General features: G+C 39.1%; 2 protein-coding genes and 1 pseudogene across 2 annotated transcripts; all 3 read right to left on the bottom strand.

Annotated features, from left to right (window-relative positions):
* Window positions 1-813: 813 nt before the first annotated feature.
* Window positions 814-3,512, bottom strand: LOC148743174 (melanocyte-stimulating hormone receptor-like; annotated as a pseudogene).
* Window positions 3,298-6,139, bottom strand: LOC148743173 (trace amine-associated receptor 9-like). Its single transcript, XM_088763257.1, has one exon. It carries the CDS (start codon window positions 6,077-6,079, stop codon window positions 5,177-5,179), a length of 903 nt encoding a protein of 300 aa, XP_088619383.1. The 5' UTR covers window positions 6,080-6,139; the 3' UTR covers window positions 3,298-5,176.
* Window positions 6,140-14,854: 8,715 nt separating this feature from the next.
* On the bottom strand, window positions 14,855-18,757 carry LOC111320945 (uncharacterized). The gene is made up of 3 exons (XM_088763244.1): window positions 18,601-18,757; window positions 17,382-17,463; window positions 14,855-16,014 (listed from the first exon to the last, which is right to left on the bottom strand). Exons 2-3 carry the CDS (start codon window positions 17,385-17,387, stop codon window positions 15,697-15,699), a joined length of 324 nt encoding a protein of 107 aa, XP_088619370.1. The 5' UTR covers window positions 17,388-17,463; window positions 18,601-18,757; the 3' UTR covers window positions 14,855-15,696.
* Between the last annotated feature and the right edge of the window lie 977 nt (window positions 18,758-19,734).

Below are 19,734 nucleotides of genomic sequence, written 5' to 3'. Positions count from 1 at the left end.
GATTATCACACTAGAGCTGGCTACCTTAAGACCGCGCCCAAGATTTATAAAACAAATGGAGCGGTGATCAATCGATCACCTCACATGCCTATGGTATGGACCCCCCTCCCCCTCCTCCCCCACACGCACACCTGACATGCCTATGGTATGGACCCCCCTCCCCCTCCTCCCCCACACGCACCTCCAGATTAGCAAAAACAAGCAAATCAGAGTCTTCCTTTCGTAAATCTTTGCTAGTGCTCAGTCCTCCGTTTGTCGGTCCTTCCCACGACATTGATAACACCCTGCTGATACACCATGTGGAGCAGCGGTAACAGTGACCCTATCAGAAAAATGCTAGCTACGCCCTCGATAATTTACTACTAGACAGAGTATTATCCCAGGATATTTGTTAAACAACAAAAATAGAGCTATATTTAATCTGAAATATTGTAAGGGTTTCCTTATATTGGTAATGGGAAAGGAATGGAAATACTATTTTAAGCCATTCGACGCAAAAAAATTATAGCAAGCAGAGAGAGAGAGAAAGAGAGAGACTTTATTTCAAGAGGGTAGCACGTGACAGTAGTTAAACTGATAATCCTGTGGCCCTCTATTAACCCACCCATCCCACCCCAGGGGAGGACATCCATCACACAGTAATCTCATGCGTGGGAAATTAACGTCTCCTACCCCTAACCCTGCAGGAGACGGGACTTCCATTTATTTGTCCCTATCCGAAAAGACTAGAATATCTAACCATTTCTTGATGTCATAGAAAGGTAGCAAATATTCTCAACTATTTTAAGACCCTGAGTGTTGATCCGGCCGGGGCTCGAACCCTCGACCTCCCGCACAACAGTCCAGCGCTCTATCCACTGAGCTAACCAGGAGGCGGTCGATTATTTCTTATTCCTTTTGGCGGTCTCATCTAAGTACAATTTCTTTTACCTTTTTCTTATTGTGGTTTTGAATTTGGCTTGGAAGCAGATGTTCAGTTTCTATGGTGATTAGAACTCGTTGTAGTATTTGTGGTAAGCTATGTTTTTAATTATGTCAATTTTCTGGTTAAGAAGGAGAGTAAATCTCTCTGGTAAAAGTTAACCTCGTACAGGAATTCCTGGAAATTCCTACTTCTTATACTTTTGAATATTTTCAGACTCGTTTTTGGATCAAATTCTATGTCAAACTCGCGATCCAGGAATATTTCTCAAATTTTAATTAAGCACCTTCAACACCTCTTTCTTAAAGGTAACCCTGAGTGTAAACAGCTTATGCCTTTTCATCTCCGCGCTGAATTTTAAATTAGATAAGACCACATAGTATTTCTGGGGGCGGTACTCGCGAACGCCCCTTCTTCCCCGAATTTTCTGTTTATTCTGTTGTTATGTAACAATCTTCTAAGGCTATTTTCTCGTAAGATATCTTTTCAAGTATGATTCTAATTCTGCCAATAGATTAATTATAATTTTTATATTATCAATCTTGTTTCTGTTCTGGCCGATCTTAATCCTGAAAGTAAGAAAATTAAGGTAGAAAATGATTTGTAACTGCGTAAACAACTCGAAGGCGCATACTTAGTGTGCAGGATCTGTCGTAACGTGATTCGCTGGCTTAAATAGAACGATGACGATGCAAGAAGATTGACAGCTTAGTAGTGTTATCTTTAGTGTCACCTTTATAAGCTGGTGCGCAGCATTTTTCAATCAGAGATAGATCAGACTAGAGCAGAGTTGAGTTGTACTAAACGGAATAAGTGAAATTGTTTTGAGTAAAGCCGAGGCTGAGCTAGTCCCGGGAAGAAACACACTGTATTAAGAGTTCGAGCCAAGAAATAAAAAATTTGAACTGAGTGTTAGAAAAATCTACTAAAACGGTTGCAAAAAAATGATGGTTTCGTCATGAGGCGCCCCGCAGTTTATACGTGCACATAGCCTCTTTAGCTTTTAGGCTGTCGTAGACTCACTCAAAGCGCTCTCAGTGGCGAAGAGATTTCCAAAACTGCTTTACAGCAGAACGCATCGCTCTCATACGCCAGCAGTAGACTAGCGGATTGAGAGAAGAGTTCAAATAAACAAAAAAGAGAGTACACCTCATTAGAAACCTCTTGAGCGTTGATGACCAATCGACGAAGTTCACAACAGTACGCATACCAATGAAAGGAAAATAACACGCCATGAGCAAAATTGACAAGAAAATCATGGTGATAAGAGATTTCCAGTGGCGTTTAATATTAGCGGTTTCTGGCCCGTTTTGTGCTCGTAATTGAGTTTGAATCTGGACTCGGTGACGGCCACAAATGCGATGGATTATCAAGTGCATGAAAAAATTTATCACGAGGCACCACAGTATAAGTGTGATGGAGAAGTTACGATATAACTCATTGTCGATAAAAACCGTTGTTGCACAGAAAGCGCTTGTAACCCATACAAAACACAGTGAGGTGGCTGTCTTTTTCATAGTAACGATGGAAACGTACTGTAAATGCAGCTGGAGAGCGAGATACCTGTCTATGCTAATCAAAGTTAGCGTCAGAACAGTCGCCGACTGAAAAATGGCTTGCGCAGATCTAAAGATCCTCCACTGATCTGGAGAATATCCCCCTGATCTTATTTCCAAAATCAAAAACAAAGTGAATAATGGCTGAATTAGAACTCCAACTCCCAAGTCAGACAAAGCGAGTCCAGAGACGAGCAAATTCGTAGGCTGGTGTAAGGTTCGTGTCTTCCAAACTGCGCCGAGAACTAAGAAATTCCCTAAAAATGCCGACAAGGAAAACACGATGTTCAGGACGCAGATGACAGTGTAGACGTCGGCGTGAAATTTATCGCCTAGTTTGGCCTTGTCGCTCGAGTTTGTAGAGTTATACATGGATGTAAACGTGTAAAATTTCACAGATTATTGAAATTATCTGACAATGTAGTGTGCTACCTGAGAGGTTCCTTCTTTCTGGTGTAATACCCGACTAGATGATGTTATATCAATTGTTTGTCTTTGCATACAAAACTGTGACTGCCGGAGAAATTAAAGTTCCTACTTGAAATTAAAACTGAACAATCAGTAATATCAGAGATCTGTCTTTAAGTGAAATGCACTTTGCTTCGGTCAGGAAAAGGCCTTGTTTACTTTATCTTTTTTAGAGATGTTCTAATTACTGACTTTTGTAAAGACAAATTGACTACCGGATAAAATTCCCCTTCAAATGAAGAGCGGTGAAATTTATCCTGGAATCTAAATGGTACATTTTTTTGGTTCTTTGGAGAAAGTTTTCATTTACCAAATTAATCTTTTAAAGAAGGCGGATCTAGTTGTCATCGATTCTGAACCAATAAACTTTATTGCTCGGCTCGGAAATGGAAAGTTTACATATTAGGTTAAGGTTCTTTTAAGCAAGCACGTAGAATTGAAAACCTTTTTCCCTTTTCCGCAGTGATACCGTGTTTGCAGACTTATCCTTGTTCCTTTGTGGAAGGTCTATGTCTTCAACAAAGTCTTGAATTTATCACTAAAACTGCGTCCTTCTTTCTCTGCATGTATCGTTCAAGAGATGCCAATCAATCGAATTTAATAACTTCACTTTGCTCAAGCTGGGTAATATCGTTTCAATTGTGTCTTTCGTCACTGAGTTTCTGTTCAAGTTATTATTTACACAATTTTTTTTTATATTAAAAGCTACATGCACGCAAAGCCTAGGTTAGCTGATTTGACATGTAAGAGAAGGTAAATCCAAGTTTGAGAACCATATTTTGGGCGGAGAACGAACAGAAAGGTGTTAAAATGGATTTTCACCTTCACGCGTGAATAGACCACTTGACAGTTAGTAGCCAAGCCTTTGATTTGGAGAGAGACTGAAGGTGTCCTTGTTGTGATAGAGACCTGAGTCCATGGTTAGCATGATAACAAAGTAATTTATATTTAAAAAGCAGCAACGTTTGTGTCATAACAAGGTCACCTTTAGCCTCACTTCTATTCAAAGGCTTGGCAACCAAGCAAGCAAATGTAAAATGGACTATTGCGTTGCTCAGTATTCTTCGTTCTTCTTCATGTGTATGTTCATCTTTATGTAAGTTAGGCCAAACATGAATTCGCCTAACAAGGGAATTTTGGTTTTATCAACTGAGCTAATAATGTAAATTGGCCACCGTTAAAGAGTTTCAAAGCTGACGTTTCGAGCGTTAGCCCTTGGTCAGAGCGAAAAGAAGAATTCAGTATGGGTTGAGTGTGAAAATAGAACTTCGCCGTGGGTGGGAACATGATAACGAGAAAATCAAGAATAAATGAGTTGAATGAAAAGCGTTCGTTGATAGCGTGGGGATTAAGAGTGCTGGTTTAAAAGATGAATTTCTCTTCTAGAGTTTTGCGGCTTTCCGAGCTGCCTAGATGTAAGGAAAGGCTGCACCTAAGTTTATTATGATTAATATATGCAAATCCCTAATAACACCTCACTAGATTTATAGTTTGGTAATAAGGTTTCCGTGTAGTTGGATTTGGACATCCCTGCTCCTGCTGTGATAGTCTGTAATAGGATTATATTATCGGCAGGTCTCTGAATTGTTCCAGTGATGTTTTTTTTCAGGGGGCTTATCTTGCATACTACAGTTCCAAGACAGCTTTGGACGGTCTCTCGTTCTGAAAGCCTGATGGTTCCATTCGAGGGCGGTACGGGTGATGCAAGTCCAATCCATTTTCATTTTCCTCTATCAATGCTTTCGTTGTTTCCTTCCTCAAAGTTCTTTATTTGAAACGATCGCATATCTCCGTGTATTGATGTATTTTTCTGTATTTTGCTGGTTACTTTGTTCATTTCATTTTAATGTATTGCACAAACCCTTTAATCCTAAAATCTGATTATTAACTCTCCCCTCCAGTTGCTACACATTTGTTTGGGGAATTTGGTGCAAAATCAAGACACCAAACTTCTACCTGTTGAGTTTTAATATCCTCGTTACCTGTAAGCTAGATTATGTATGGCTATCATAGGAAGAGGTTACATGTTAATCGCTTCTATGAGTTTAAGGGTAAATTAATTAAAGCACGGCCTGCAAAGATAATTTTTGACTACCCACGCGTCCATGACAATTTATGATTATCATTATTTGAGTAAAGTTCGTATGTATATATGAAAACCGTCGGAGCATCTGTCTCTTTGTTGAATATTTGCGACAAGGCCGGTTGGGTGAAAAGCAAACGATATAAATCATTTGCTCAAAAAGAGTGATCTCCAAAACTGTTTCATTGCCGAACGAATCGCCCTCATGCGCCAGCAGTACACCAGCGGATTGAGCGATGAGTTGAGGTAAATAAGAGAGAGTGAATATCGCATGAGAAACTTTCTCATAGGTTTAGGCCAATTAACATAATTGACAGCTGTACGCAAGTAAATGTAAGGGGCATAACAGACAAGTAGTAAAATCAGCAGGAGAATCATGGTGATGAGAGATTTTCTGTGGCGTTTTAAGTCAAAAATTGCGGAACTATGTTGTCCATGAGTTTGACTTTGGATCTGAAGGCGGTGTCGACGGCAGATGCGATAGATTGCTGAGCACGTTGAAATGTTCACCCCCAGGCACAAGGCAAGTATCACGATCGACAAATTGCGATAAAAAGGCGTGCTAATGAACACCGTCATGGCGTACAAAACGCTTGTAAGCCATATGATACACAGTAAGGTGGTAGTCTTTTTGATGGTAACTATAGAAACGTACCTCATGTGCAGCATCAGTGCAAGACATCTATCAACACTGATCGAAGTTAAAGTCAAAATCGTTGCGTACAAGAAAATGGCTTGTGTAGATCTAAAGATTTTCCACAGTAGTACGTTTTCTATTCCCATTTCCAGCTCGTAAATCAGAACTGCGATGAAAAACGGTTGGATTATCAGACCGACTCCGATATCTGACAAGGCCAGCCCACTTAGGAGCAAATTCCCCGGGCGATGCAAAGCTGGGGATTTCCAAATTGTACCGAGAACAAAGAAGTTTCCCACAGAAGCTGTAATGGAAAATACGGCGTTTATAACGAAGAGACCGATATAAAAAAACTCGGGGTAGTTTTCGTCGACTGGTTTGGAGGCGTTTCTCGGATTTGAGTGGCCGAGCATGGCTGTTAAAAGACGAACCACAAGCTGAAAGAAGAGAGACTGGCTATACGTGAGTGACTAGGTAATGTTCTAAGTTCTTTTATTCACTTACTTGCTTTATTCTTAATGTGTTGACATTTGATTGGCAGTTAAATAGCAGTTCAACACGCCTTTTCGAAGACACTAAATGGAAATCCATCATAAAAAGTGGCCTCAAGTATCAATCTTTTATTCAACAACGAATTTCATAAGAGCGCCCCGAAATAAATTGCATTTATTTCGAAAAATTGTAGTCCTTCGTATTTCTCTTCCAAGGAAATGAAATAAAATGGATCGGACGAAAGGTTAATATAACTGATCCTTTAGCCGCGAAAAAATAAGAATGATCTTGCAAATGATAGCGAGTGGTGTTGCTTCCTCTCACACGTAAACGTTAAAAGCATTCATTTGAATGTCATAATAATGCTTTTTTACTCATTATTTTAAATCATCTTGTCACCCATTTGAAAAAATTATCACCACAATGAAAAACATAGCCTTCCGGTTATTTACTCGAGGTCTAGCCGAAACCACCGTTTTTTTTAGCCTGATGGATTCTCTATAAGAGGGTCGATTTAATTAAATAGATGTCTTTCCAATACTAGCTTTCGGCCCTCTTGACATTGTTCACAAATATAAATGTTCAGATAAAAGGTTTCGGCTAAATTGAAGATGGCCTAGAACGCGGCTTTGTCAAACAACGGCTAATCCGCTTTGTTTAAACAACTGACCCATACTCTTTTTGGGTAAATCGGACTGATGGGGAATACTACAAAGGCCGGGCGTGGAAACAAATTCTTTTTTCGAGCGTTGATAACAACTCTTAAGAGTGAGCGAATTGAAAAGGTGAGAAACATAATTGACAAGCGCCCGAGGGGATAAATTCATTATAACCTCAAGTAACATAAAACTCAGCTTGTAAAGAAGCTTCTTCAGCTTTCGAAATAATATAAAGCAAATTTTCAGTATGGAAAATTCTCTTGTCATAACTAAAAGTTGATTTTAGAAAAGTTGATTTATTTAAGGGGAAAGACCTTCGTGAAAAATAGAACCGATCCTTTTGATTAACACAGTCACCACGACGATATTGTTACCTTTGCGTGTTAAGATAGACATGTGAATTGGTAAATTAATTACTTCCCGCAATAAGAAGAAAATTTTCGCGAAGCAGGAAAAATTCTGATCTTTCATCGATATCTATTCGATAACAACGAATTTACGTTCGATGAAAAAGAGACTTGGAGAAAATGTGTTCAACTTCGAGACAAATAAGCTGAATAAATTGTTGGAACAGTTAGGTTTGAATATCTATCTTAACACAGAGAGAAAGATTGTTATGAATTAAAAGATCTTTTATAATGGTTTCTTTAGCTGGTGTGTAGAACCAACACTGACAATTCTTGACAGTTCTCTCATTTGACCGATTCAACTTCGCGGCAAATAAGCTGGATAAATTGTTGGAACAACTAAATTTGAATGTTTCTCTTTACACGGAGAAACAGATTGTTATGAATTAAAAAAACTTTTGTAATGGTTTCTTCAGCTGGTGTGTAGAATCAACACTTTGACAATTCTTGACAGTTTGTGTAAACCACAAGACTAAATTAATCGACTTTAATCAACAAATACTTAATCAGAAACTTTTAACAGTGGCAGAATAAAACGGGGCCGCCACGCTTAGTAAAACAACAGAACGAGTATAGCGAGTACAAGTTTCGACATGGCGGGACAGACCTGAATAACGTATACGCATGCGTTAGGTTTTGCCGCAAAGACACGGACTTTGAGTCGTTCGCATGGTTCATTTCCTAGTCTGTTGCTTCGAGGCATCGTTTTCTTTGCTGCTTTTCTTTTACAGAAACGACCTCCAAAAACTTGTACACCCCCTAAAAATTTTAAAAAATTAATATTCTCCTTAAAACCTCTGGAAATAGGAAAGTGCCTTCGACGAGAACAGAGGTCCTCGGTTTCAAAAGTCTGCCCTTATTATTTTCCGCTAATTTCGCTAAATTTTAGACCTAGAACACTTGAGCCCGCGTTGATGACCGCATACTTTCTGACGTAGCTTTTCGTTATTCAGCTCTGTCACATGGCGGTTCTCTCATGCACTCGAGCACGTGTTTTTTAACTGTCTCTGCGCATGTGCCGAACGCACACCGCAGGTTAATAACATTGCGGTCTAGACTACTAGTCACCAGATTCCACACAGTTGGCTCGTGTGATCGATTATTTAACTGGGGTGGGATAAACATCGCGCTTATTGCTATAATTTTCTGCGATCATTTCATTTAATTTCGCAAAAGATCACGAGGCATGTTCCGCGAGATTTAATTTTCGCGATGTGGGAGGAAAGTTGTGAAAACAAAAGCGAGACTTCGTGTAAAAATAGACCCAATATTTATTTTGCAAGAGCCATTTAGTAAATTCACCTTCCAAAGGCTTATATCTGATGCAGAACTACAGTGTTGTATCCTCAAGTGATGTTCTATTTTGGATCGGGAGACACAAGGCAACAAATATTCAGTTGTGAGACTCTTCTCTACATCTCTTCTTGTTATCACAAGGGCGAAGCCACCTGCCCCTCTCTAGTGAAAAATTGTTTTCAAGTTGATAACATCAACTCAGGTTTGAAAAAACACGCGAATCCGAACAATCTACGTTATTGTGGCATATAATTTAATTCAATTTAATAATTTAATTTAGTTTAGTCCATTTTCACTGCATTAAGTTTTGCAGTGGGGCAGGACTAGAAAGAAACATAGGAACCATTCGTGCTAGTCCACCCTCCAACCCATCCCACCCCAGGGGAGGACATCCATCACACAGTAATCTCGTGCGTGGGAAATTAACGTCTCCTACCCCAACCCTGCAGGAAACGGGACCTCCATTTATTCGTCCCTATCCGAGAAGACTAGAATATCTAACCATTTCTTGATGTTATAGAAAGGTAGCAACTCTTCTCAATTATTTTAAGACCCTGAGTGTTGGTCCGGCCTGGGCTCGAACCCTCGACCTCCCGCACAACAGTCCAGTGCACTATCCATTGAGCTAACCGTGAGGCGACATAACTCTTTCCAGATCGAAACTCCACTTTCACAGGAAAAAATACATTTTCCAACATTGGAAGTTAATTTGTTAATCACTTTGATATCATTGGTATGTAATTGGTAAACCCATTTGGTATTTCAATATTGGTAACTGGATATGTTTACCAATATTGGTAAATCATATGAGATATACCAACATTGGATTCCATATTTCCAATGTTGGACCACTTTACTTTCCAACACTGGCAAAGTCATCTCCAAAATTGGATTATGATATACTCCAATACTGGACAAAACATTTCCAACATTCGATAATAGAACTCTCCTACATTGGACGATGTGTTTCCAACACTGGAAAATAGTATACTCCAACACTGGACAAAATGTTTCCAATACTGGATAATAGAACTCTCCAACAATGGACAACAGTTTACTCCAACACTGGACAAAATGTTTTCAACATTGGAATGTAATGCTTTCCAGCCTGGGACAAAGTGTAAATCCAATTAAAGATTTCACTACATCCCAACCTTTGGAATTATGGTTACCATAATTATAGTTCTTTTATCAGTGAGTAGCCTGAGATGTATCTGAATTTACAATTTTTTTTTAAATTTCATATTAAAATATAAAATACTCTTTGAAGTTTGGTTACAGTAGCTAAGGTATCATCCTCACATTCATACAGGAAAATCCCACCTACATACATATTAAATACATAACTTCAACATCTGAATTGGGAGAGTTCCCTTTCTATTGCTACATTAAAAAAAAAACAAACAAACAAATATCAGTAACAAGCAAGCTGAGGCCTTTTTAGTAGAATTAAGAGTAAAATGAACATTAATTGACAACACATGCAAACTGCCTCGTAGTTCAAAAGCACTCAAAAGTTATATCAAGTTGCTTATGAAACGTAAAGGTAAAGTCTGTTTACGAGCCTAGTGGCCCATTAGGCTGATGCTTAACTCCGGTTTCTGTAGCATGAAGCGACTAGGAGTATTTCTTCTCCCCTCCTGGATGGGATGCCAGTCCATCGCCGGGGGAAAACACCTGGGTGAAGAGAGGTACTGTAAGAGTAAAGTGTCTTGCCTAAGAACACAACATATTGTCCCGGCCGGGGCTCGAACCCGGACCACTCGATTCGGAGTTGAGCGCATTAACCATGAGGCCACCGCGCCTCCACGCTCATGTAATGTACCACCCCATTATATATTCTTTTAAGGTACCATGTCCAGGAAATTTAAACGCGAGTTTTTCTGGATCCATATTCAACTTCTTCTGACTTGACAGACTCCCCACTCTTGCTACAAATCAAAGAATAAACATCAGTCACCACCTTTATATGGTTTCTCTTTCTTAAAAAGGGCCTTTGCTAAAGGTAGTAATAGGTCATACTTTCCTTAACTTCTAATTTTCACATTTAGACCTTTTCCCAGTGGTAGCAAGTGTTTTCTAACACTGAAAAAGTTTGTGAATATTACAGAGGTAAAGGTAACTGTACGATGCTCCTTTTAACGTAATTTAAAAAAACCACTGGAGTGCTGATCCTGCTACTTAATTCATTGCACCTTCTACTTTCAATCTTTTTGACAAGTAATGCTATACAACAGAGCTGAATAACGTGCACGCATGTGCTAGATTTTGCCGCGGAAACACGGATTTTGAGTCGTTTGCATGGATTATTTCCTATTCTGTTGCTTCGAGGTGTCGTTTTCCTTGCCGCTTTTCTTTTACAGAACAACCTCCAAAAACTTGGTACACCCCTTGAAAGGTTTCAAAAATTAATTTTCTCCTTAAAATCTCTGGAAATAGGAAAATGCCTTCAACGAAATCAGAGTTCCTCGGTTTTAAAAGTCAGCCCTTACTATTTTCCGCTAATTTCGCTAAATTTTAGACCCAGGACACTTGAGCCCGCGTTGTTGACGGCAACCCGCTGACGTAGCATTTCATTATTCAGCTCTGTCATGCTATACCAGTCATTGATAATAAAATAAGGGCACAGGTGCAGTGTAGTTATGCAATTTCTAAACAATGGTAATTAGTTACATACTTTTCAAGGTACTGTGATTTCTGGCTTTGACTCCAGGTACTTATTTTCTTTTTCCAATCTGAGCCAGGAACTGAAAGATGAAAATTCTGAAGGTTATTAAAAGCTTTATGTGTCATCTTCCTAAAATGTATGGCTAAGATTTTTTCAGTGTAGCCACCTTTAGGCCAGTCCAAGTGAATGGCTTCAAAGTGCTTTAACCAGTTACCGTAAATGCTCGAGTTAGCGCCCGGGGCGCTTATTTAATTTTCTAAGGCGAGAGGGGGGCGCTAATTCGAAGGGGGGCGCTTATTTAAAGCTGGGCGCTTATTTCGTTTATCAATTTTAGCCTCAAAATGACACTATCTTTATTTCTATTTAAAACCAAATTGCAACATAAAAATTCAAAAACCTTATAGAAAACTACCTTTTGCGAACTCGAAACGTTCTTAAAACTTTTTCATCAAAAGGTGTATTTTATTTCTGCAATAAAACGATTCTAAGAAAATTATGCGTTTGCTATTGTGAAATGTTTTGTCTAAAAAGAAAAGCCTGCGGTTAATGTGCAGTTGTCTTCAATTAAACATACAATAAAAACACATTTTTAATATTAAAATATCGTGTCTCTCCTAAGCATTTGGCCTCGTAATTCCAGGAAATTTTAAGGGAGTAACAAGGAGCCTACGATTGGGAGCAAAGTTTTACGAGGAAATTTAATAAAGTGAAGTAGCAATGTGCTCACATGGATATTTCTATCAAGGAAATGAGAAGCAAACCCGTGCGACTTTGAAAGGACATTACTATTTATACTATTTAACAATATCACATTTCATTAAAAGAACCGTATAGACCGTATACATCTGGTATATCGTACCGAGTACCGAAACTCATTTTTTCTCGGGGGAGGGGGGGGGCACTTATTTGAAGGGGGGCGCTTAGAACAAATTTTGAGCCTTAGGAGGGGCGCTAATTCAAAGCGGGGCGCTTATTTGAGGCTGAGCGCTAATTCGAGCATCTACAGTACATTGAAAACAAACAGAATAAAGAACAAAGGTTGGTCATTCGGATTTTTTCCAAGATTAAGCGATAATAAAAACATTTCAGTACTGACGACACACTTCCAACAAAACTGAAAAATCACCTGACTTAGCTTCCGCGTTTCCTCTCTGTACCTGTATTAGCTCAGTAATGTTTGCAAAAATCTCCACTCTCCTTCCCATTGAGATAACACCAATCTCCCTTAGATCCCCTTTCTCAAGACCACACAAGGCCTTCCCATTGATTTTTTGGCCTGTTAAAGCAAAAGTACAAGTGTACGATTTGATATAGAAAAAATCGGCACCTTGCATTGTGTTGATCATAAAATGTGCACGACATTGGCAAGTTTAACCGAGTGAAAGATTTCTAAACCAAGAAATAAATTTATAACATAACCAAAGTAAAGCGCGCGCTCTGACTGGTCAAGTTGGCGTCCCCCATTTGCCCATGGGTGTACGCTGTTGACGTGAGCAAATGCAATTATAACATAACCATTAAGTAAGGCGCGCACTCTGATTGGTCAATTTAGCTTTCCCTATTTTCCCATGGGTGTACGCTGCTGACGTGAGCAAATGCGAAGACTATTTTTCCGCGCGCGCTTGTTTTCTCTGGTCACGTAAGATTTGTTAAATAAAAGGGAACTCTTTAGCTACAATTTGTCAATGTTTTATAGTATAAAACAAATGGTAAACACCACAGCGTACACTATTGAGTTATGGATGCACTTGGGAGGTTTGCTAAGCACTCGCCTCGAGCTACTCTTACGCTTCTTTCGTGCTTAGCAACCTCCCGCGTGCATCCATAACTCAATAGTGTACGCTGCTGTGTTTATCATTTGTTAAGTAGACTTCTCGACTTGTGCGTTGATCGTGTCGAACTGTGTTGACCTGTTGCAGTTGCCCTCGAATTTTTGCCCCGCGCAAATTTTGCGCATCCACCAATGAGATATACCGCTGGTGAAACTCAACACCAGTCACTCTTGTCTCCAAAGTCGGTGATCATTGGGTAGCAGCAAAAGTCTTGTCGTTCGACGGAGCTTCGTTACACAATTTTCATATCCTAGTTTATGTTTACGTTCGCGATTTACACTGTAATACCTCTATGCCTACATTCGTTTTACCTTGAAGTTGAAACAAAAATCACGACGGCGTACACAAAGCAAGGAAAATCTCTGTAGATGTTTGGAAAGCAACGAGGCGAGGCAGATATCGTCTTCTGGCAACTTAGGTGCATGTCTACTGCAACTGTCTTATGTGTAAAGGAAAAGCTGTTTATCCCATAACAGCATGGAGGCATCTTCAAAGGACAAGAAGAGCTAGATGGGAAACATTGGATGATCAGTTAGTATTCCCATCTACCTTCCATCAGAGATATCAGATACTTGTGAACCGGATTGCTTGTCCAGCTCTAGATCTGTTGGGGAAGTTTTTCAGGCATCAGATTCATTCTGCGAATTTCCCAGTGAAAATATGTTAACGAGCAAATCAAATAATTATGCCCTGCTATTTCGAAAATCTTGGTTATCGTTGTGCTGTTATTAGTTACTGAAGAGTCATATTCCGATGATTTTCATTGTCATCCAACATTGGAAACTTGCGTATTATTCTCTTCCAATGAATATATATCACAACAGTATCCAATACTAACCACCCTATTATAAAAGTTTGGTATATTGTTGTGCTATCATTGGTTACTGAACAGTCAGCTTTCAATGATTATACATATTTGTCATCCAACATTGGAAACTTGCCCATATTCTCTTCCGATTAACACCACAATGATATTCCAATACTAACCAGCCTGTTCTAATAGCTTGGCATATCGTTGTGCTATCATTGGTTACTGAAGAGTCACCTTCCAATGATTATACATTGTCATCCAACATTGATACCTATGGACATTTTATTCAAATAAAACCACAATGATATCCCAACTATAACCAGCCAATTGTTAATATTTGGTTTATCATTATGTCATTATTGGTAACCAAGAAAGTGACTTCCAGTGATTTCACATCATCGTCCAACATTGGAATACCAAGTGCGTTGTGCACCAATAAACCTCCAGTGATACTCCAGCTGGCAGATCATGAAGGAAAAGCATTTTTTGCTTTGGTGGAGAATAATTGGACTTTTATTGGTACACAATAAATTTCCCAATGATTATCCAATGTTGGATTTTCAAACCTCGAATTTTCCAAAGATTTACCAATATTGGAAGATGCATTTTTTTCCCGGTGTTTCTCATAGTCTGCTTGCAGGTGGTAGTTTGTGTCTTCAAGCGAGAGATTCATCGCAGCGAATATCCGGTCGCCATATTGAGCGGGTGGAATATTTGGGACGAGGGACAAAGCGAGGGGGAGAGGGGAAGGGGAGTAAAACTAAAACCCCTTGCCCCTCCCCCTCGCTTTTTCACTCGTTCCAGATCTTCCATCCGTTCAAGATTGCGACCGAATATTCGCCCCGCTGAATCTCGCGCTACCGCTTATAAGCAGACTATTTTTCTCACCGCGCTGATTTACAATTTAGCGCACTGGCACAATCCACTTCACGAAAGCCGCTTCTGAAAAGTCCTTCCTGCCTACTCCCCTGTGGCTGTATCCTGTATTTTTCTCAATCAAGTTTCAGTAAGAATCACTGCTAGTGATTTCAAAGGATTTTTATTCAGGTGAGAATTCATAATAAACGACTGAAGGCAAACAAAAGAATACAATGTTTTGGGCATTGAAACCGAAAACCGAGTTAAACGCATATTCTTCAATCTACATGTGTCAAGTCGCAAAATCTTGTAAAAACGTTGTTACTCAACTGAACATCAGCATGGCCCCGAATCGTTGCGCTCCCAAGATCTACAATTCAATTCTCCTCACGTTCTGTTATAGATTTCTTTTAATTATAGCTCTGAGAATTTCTTGCAACATCAAGAAACATCTTATTGATATTTTCTCATGATTTTCATTACCTTTCTACATGACTACGTATTAATGCTGTCAGGAGAAATTAGTAATTGGTCACCCTCTAGAGTGACAGGGTTACGGCATAAAGAGCAGTAAAGTCGTTTAAAGTAATATCTTTGCTCGTTTCAGTCGATCAACTAGATACAACTTCGTTAGCAATCATTTATTAGTGATAGTGTGCATGCAAAAATCCTCAACAAAAGCAAGCTTTAATTGAGTTTCTCTTTGCTTGAAGTATATGTTCTAACTTAGGAATAAAGGAAACTATAGTCATTTGTAAAATATTATAGTCATTCACCAAAGTGGAGGTAAATATCCACTATTTTCACTGACTCTGAGGTGAATAATCGTTTTAGCATATAACACATATAAACAAAAAAAAAACGAGTCTATCTCTGTCCAAATACCGTGTAAACATCACGAATCAACTTCTGGAACTCCGAGGTGAAATGTTCCTACTAATCACTTCATAACCAGTCAGAAAAAGCTAATACGGCCGAGTGGTATACACTAACAATATTTTGACCAGTCATGATGCGCATTTGCAATCGACTATAGTGGCTTGCTTTCCTCGCAAATGGGAAGTGACGGTGTTATTCTCTCCAGCTTGTGGAATTTCCATCATTTGATAAACTGGTTGACATTTCGGGTAACCGTAAGTAGGAATACTCCTCAGACAACCAAAAGATGCGGACTCACATTCTGTCACTAGGATGCCATTACGCATATGTGTCTGGCGCACACATGGTTTGCCCGCTGATTCACGAGGGACTGGACTTTGGAGGGACGGCAGTGGAATGGTGACGAGTGTGAGAAAAAGGAGTGGAAGAACCAGAGCTGATAAACTCTAAATTGATGAAGCAAGAGAAAAAGAAAAATTATTTTTGAATAGTATATAATCAACCGCGTGAAATCTTTTCGCTTAACCGAGACGTACACACAACAGCCAATCTGTACAAAGGAAAACGTCACGTGCCATTGTTAATGCGTGGCTTCGAACGCGGGAAAATACCAGTGCCCAAGGTTTGATTTTGATTTGTTTTGATTGGTTGAGAGGGTGGCACGAGTTTTCTATACCAATCACAGAGCGAAGTAAAGCATTTCCAATAATAACCCGCCACGTCTTCGATCGCGACGTTCAACTGAACATTGCTTTTATCTTGTAGAAATAGTTTTGCGGGATAAGCGGACTTTTTATTTATAATGATAGCCAGGTTTTAAAAAAGTTACATTTTCGACTTCCTTCACAAATGCCTCTTTGAATTCCATTAACATTGCCAAAATCTCTCTTTTCACAGTTGTTTATAATGTAAACATAAGCTGCAAAAATCCTCTAGTATTACAATCTAATTCAGTTGGCACTAATTTGAAACGAAAGAGATATCCGCTTACCCAAATTGAAACAATATGCTGGTTACTTAGAAAAATTAAATTTCTTCGATTGAACCCAGAACTAAATCAATGTCCATCAGTTGCTAGCTATTTGTAATCACTTTACAGGAAAAAAACTTTCTCTCTGATCATTATCAGAATCACTGGCATAATCAGTCGGCAAAAACAATTTCATCTTTGCTTTTAGTCCATTCGTGAACTAATAAGCTAGAGGCGGTGGAGTGTTTTGAAATGTGGGGGAGGGGGAAGGGGCTTTCACCTAGCCATGTGCATACCCCTACTCAAATTTTCTAAAATACCCTTTGCGTTGTTCGTTGGCACAAGCAAACGTCTTTGCAATCTTTAAAGCTTCGAGTGTGTCCGTAATCGATTCTTGGCTCACTTTCGTATTTTCCTGCACAGTCTAAAATCTTTCAACTTAGCATTCGATTGGGTTCCCGCGTGAGGCAGGAGAGGTCCAGGTGAGCCCCCCAAATTTTTGTTACTGGGGACACGGCCCCCCTGTGCCCCCATGCTCCGCCGCCTATGTTAGCTTTCCAGCTTACGTGTCGTCGGGACACAGGACGCATAGAATTCCAGCACTAGTATTCGAATACAAACTATTTTGCGACTTCCACAAACTTGACTGAGATGAATTCATGAATAAATAGACGAATGGGTGAAATAGAATCGATTTTGCTGAGCCTCTTGACAGAAAGATGGCAACAAACGCAGTGGGAACAACAAATGAATGCGGTTGTATGGAGTCTATAAAGTAGAATCATCCAGATTCGTTACCATTCACAACATATCACATCACACCACCCTATGCAAATGCATTACCTTCATTTTATCTCTTAATATCTGTAATGCGGTGAATCGTTCTCTTCTTCGAAGGACACCGAATGGATGGTTGTTGTTCAGTCTGTGTATGATAAGGAAACTGAGTTAGCTATCTTCGAAGGTGTTCTTCAGGATATCACTCAAAGCTTACTCTAGACGAAAATTGACGAGAACGTTGCAAGTTTTCCTTTTTTGTTTTTCAATGAAAAACCATGCCAAAAACAGGTCATAGGCTAAACAAACGTTCTCGAAAACTTCATTTGCGCTCCTCGTGTGGTTTGATTGAAATGAAAATCAGTAAGTCCATCGTCTTAACCTATTTCGTACAGAACATCTGATATACAAGGCGTAATAACAATCAAACTTTCTTTCGCGAATGTGTGAAACCATTTCCCCATCCGTTTCAAAGCTTTCACTGCTTTCTTGATGTAGTTTACAAATTAGATAAAATAAACTCGATCGCACACACAATTTGTAAATGGCAGACACCAATCGGTGCGAGTTATGTAAATATATCTAACCGGAAATAGCAACATTTAAATCGTTGCATAAAAAGCTAGAAAAACTACGATGATAAGACAGTAGACCACAATTAGTGACAAAAGCACAAACGGAAAGTAGAAAGTTGATAAAATATCTAAGTTTACAAGAAAAGGTACATGAATGTGATCAAAGATTGGCTACAAATGCTAGGGTATTCAAATGCAAGAACGCTGATTCTGTGCTATGGATCTAACTAAAGAACAAAAAAGAAAGTTGACAATTAAGCATTAAACTTCCTTCAACCCATAACATAATAAATACAACAACAAATGTAAATTTCTTTCTACAGTAAGGGCCTGTTTTTTAGAAGAGGTGTACCAAACCGCGGTTTAACGCAAGCAGGGGGCCTTATGTATTCTCTATATGAGAGTTGTTTTCATTTAATAAATGTCCTTCCACTGCTAGCTTTCCCTCCTCATGACCCAATTCACAAAAATAAACGTTCAGTTAAAAGATTCGGCTATATTCAACGGCTAAACTTGGTTTAAATAACTGGCTCTAAATGGTTAAAAGGCATTAGCACCGAGAAACTGAGTGCCAGTATGCATTTCAATATATATAACATATGAGGTCGGTACACTACACAAACTACATTACACACACATGCACAGAACCCATACATATTACATACATACAGATACAAAAAGAAACTGCAACCTACGAGATGTTTACTCACCTTAATAGACAATCAGAACCGGTCGTCTTGTATGGTTTTCTTTCAAATGTTATTTGACCTTGCTCAGTACTGCCGATAAAATAATGGTTTCAAACCCCCAGTTGAGGTTTATAAATACCACTTCTATAGCGTCCTGTTTGCTCCGATTTTATTACTGATTTCCTGCAACGAAAGCCTATAAAAACAATACTTGATACGCTTAAAACCGAGATCATTTCCGCCTGTTGCTTTTATGAATGCAACGGATTGATTTCTGTAAAGATCATGAACTTCCGGTTAAAACTTTGTCTATTGTGGTACACTGCGTATAATGTTTTCTACGTCTGTTTCCACTTGGTATTTCTGTGAACGGAAAACTTTTGAATAATCATGCAATGGTTTGAATCTGAATCCAATGGATTCCATTTCTTGACTTAAAATTAGGCGGTAAAAGGGGAGAATGTGACGTGCTTAGCAGAGGCCAATGTTTCTGAGGCAAGTTTACTTGCGTTGCACGCTTTTACGCATTTCCAATCATCTCCTACCGATTACGCATTTGTCATGTCATATCCATACTTATGAAATACACGTGCAGAAGGAAGAGCATTTTCTTGAATCCTGACCCTGTTTTAGACTAAAATCAGCTCAGCCTTGTTACGTCCTATTTCCTTTTTGTGACTTGCCCAGATTCCGGAAGTTGTATTCAAGTTGAACACAACATTCTGTTCAAAAGAGCTGGTGTAAATTGGTCTCTAATAGATTTTTATAGTTCCACTCTCTGTTCTCTCGCTTGCCAAAAATTATGAAAGCGCTTAAAGACAACATCATGTCACATTTCACTTATTTTATCAAAGCCATCTATTTTGTTTCCAGCCAAAACGAATTAAAAGTTGACTTTGATTCGGGGAAACAGGTTCCTCTTCCATCAAGATATACATCTCCAGGAGAACGGAGTATGTCTAATCTTTTTTTTCATTCTATTCGTTGATTCAGTGTTAAAATCGTTTTGCTGGTGAATTGACTCGGAGCAGATCTAAAAGGCTACTGGAATAACAGACGATTTAAGCTCGGCCAAAATCTCTGACTTCCATGTTTTCATGGAAATTGACTCATGCAAGGCGTTGGCAGTAGTTAAAACGAAAAATTTGTATGTCG

Source organism: Stylophora pistillata, chromosome 1 (genome assembly GCF_964205215.1).
Source record: "Stylophora pistillata chromosome 1, jaStyPist1.2, whole genome shotgun sequence".
NCBI lineage: Eukaryota > Metazoa > Cnidaria > Anthozoa > Scleractinia > Pocilloporidae > Stylophora > Stylophora pistillata.
Note: the sequence above shows the minus strand (reverse complement) of the source record. Positions and strands in the feature narration are given on the sequence as shown.

Coding starts and splice junctions, on each gene's coding strand:
- LOC148743173 (XM_088763257.1), bottom strand. CDS start 6,079: ATGCTCGGCCACTCAAATCCGAGAAACGCCTCCAAACCAGTCGACGAA.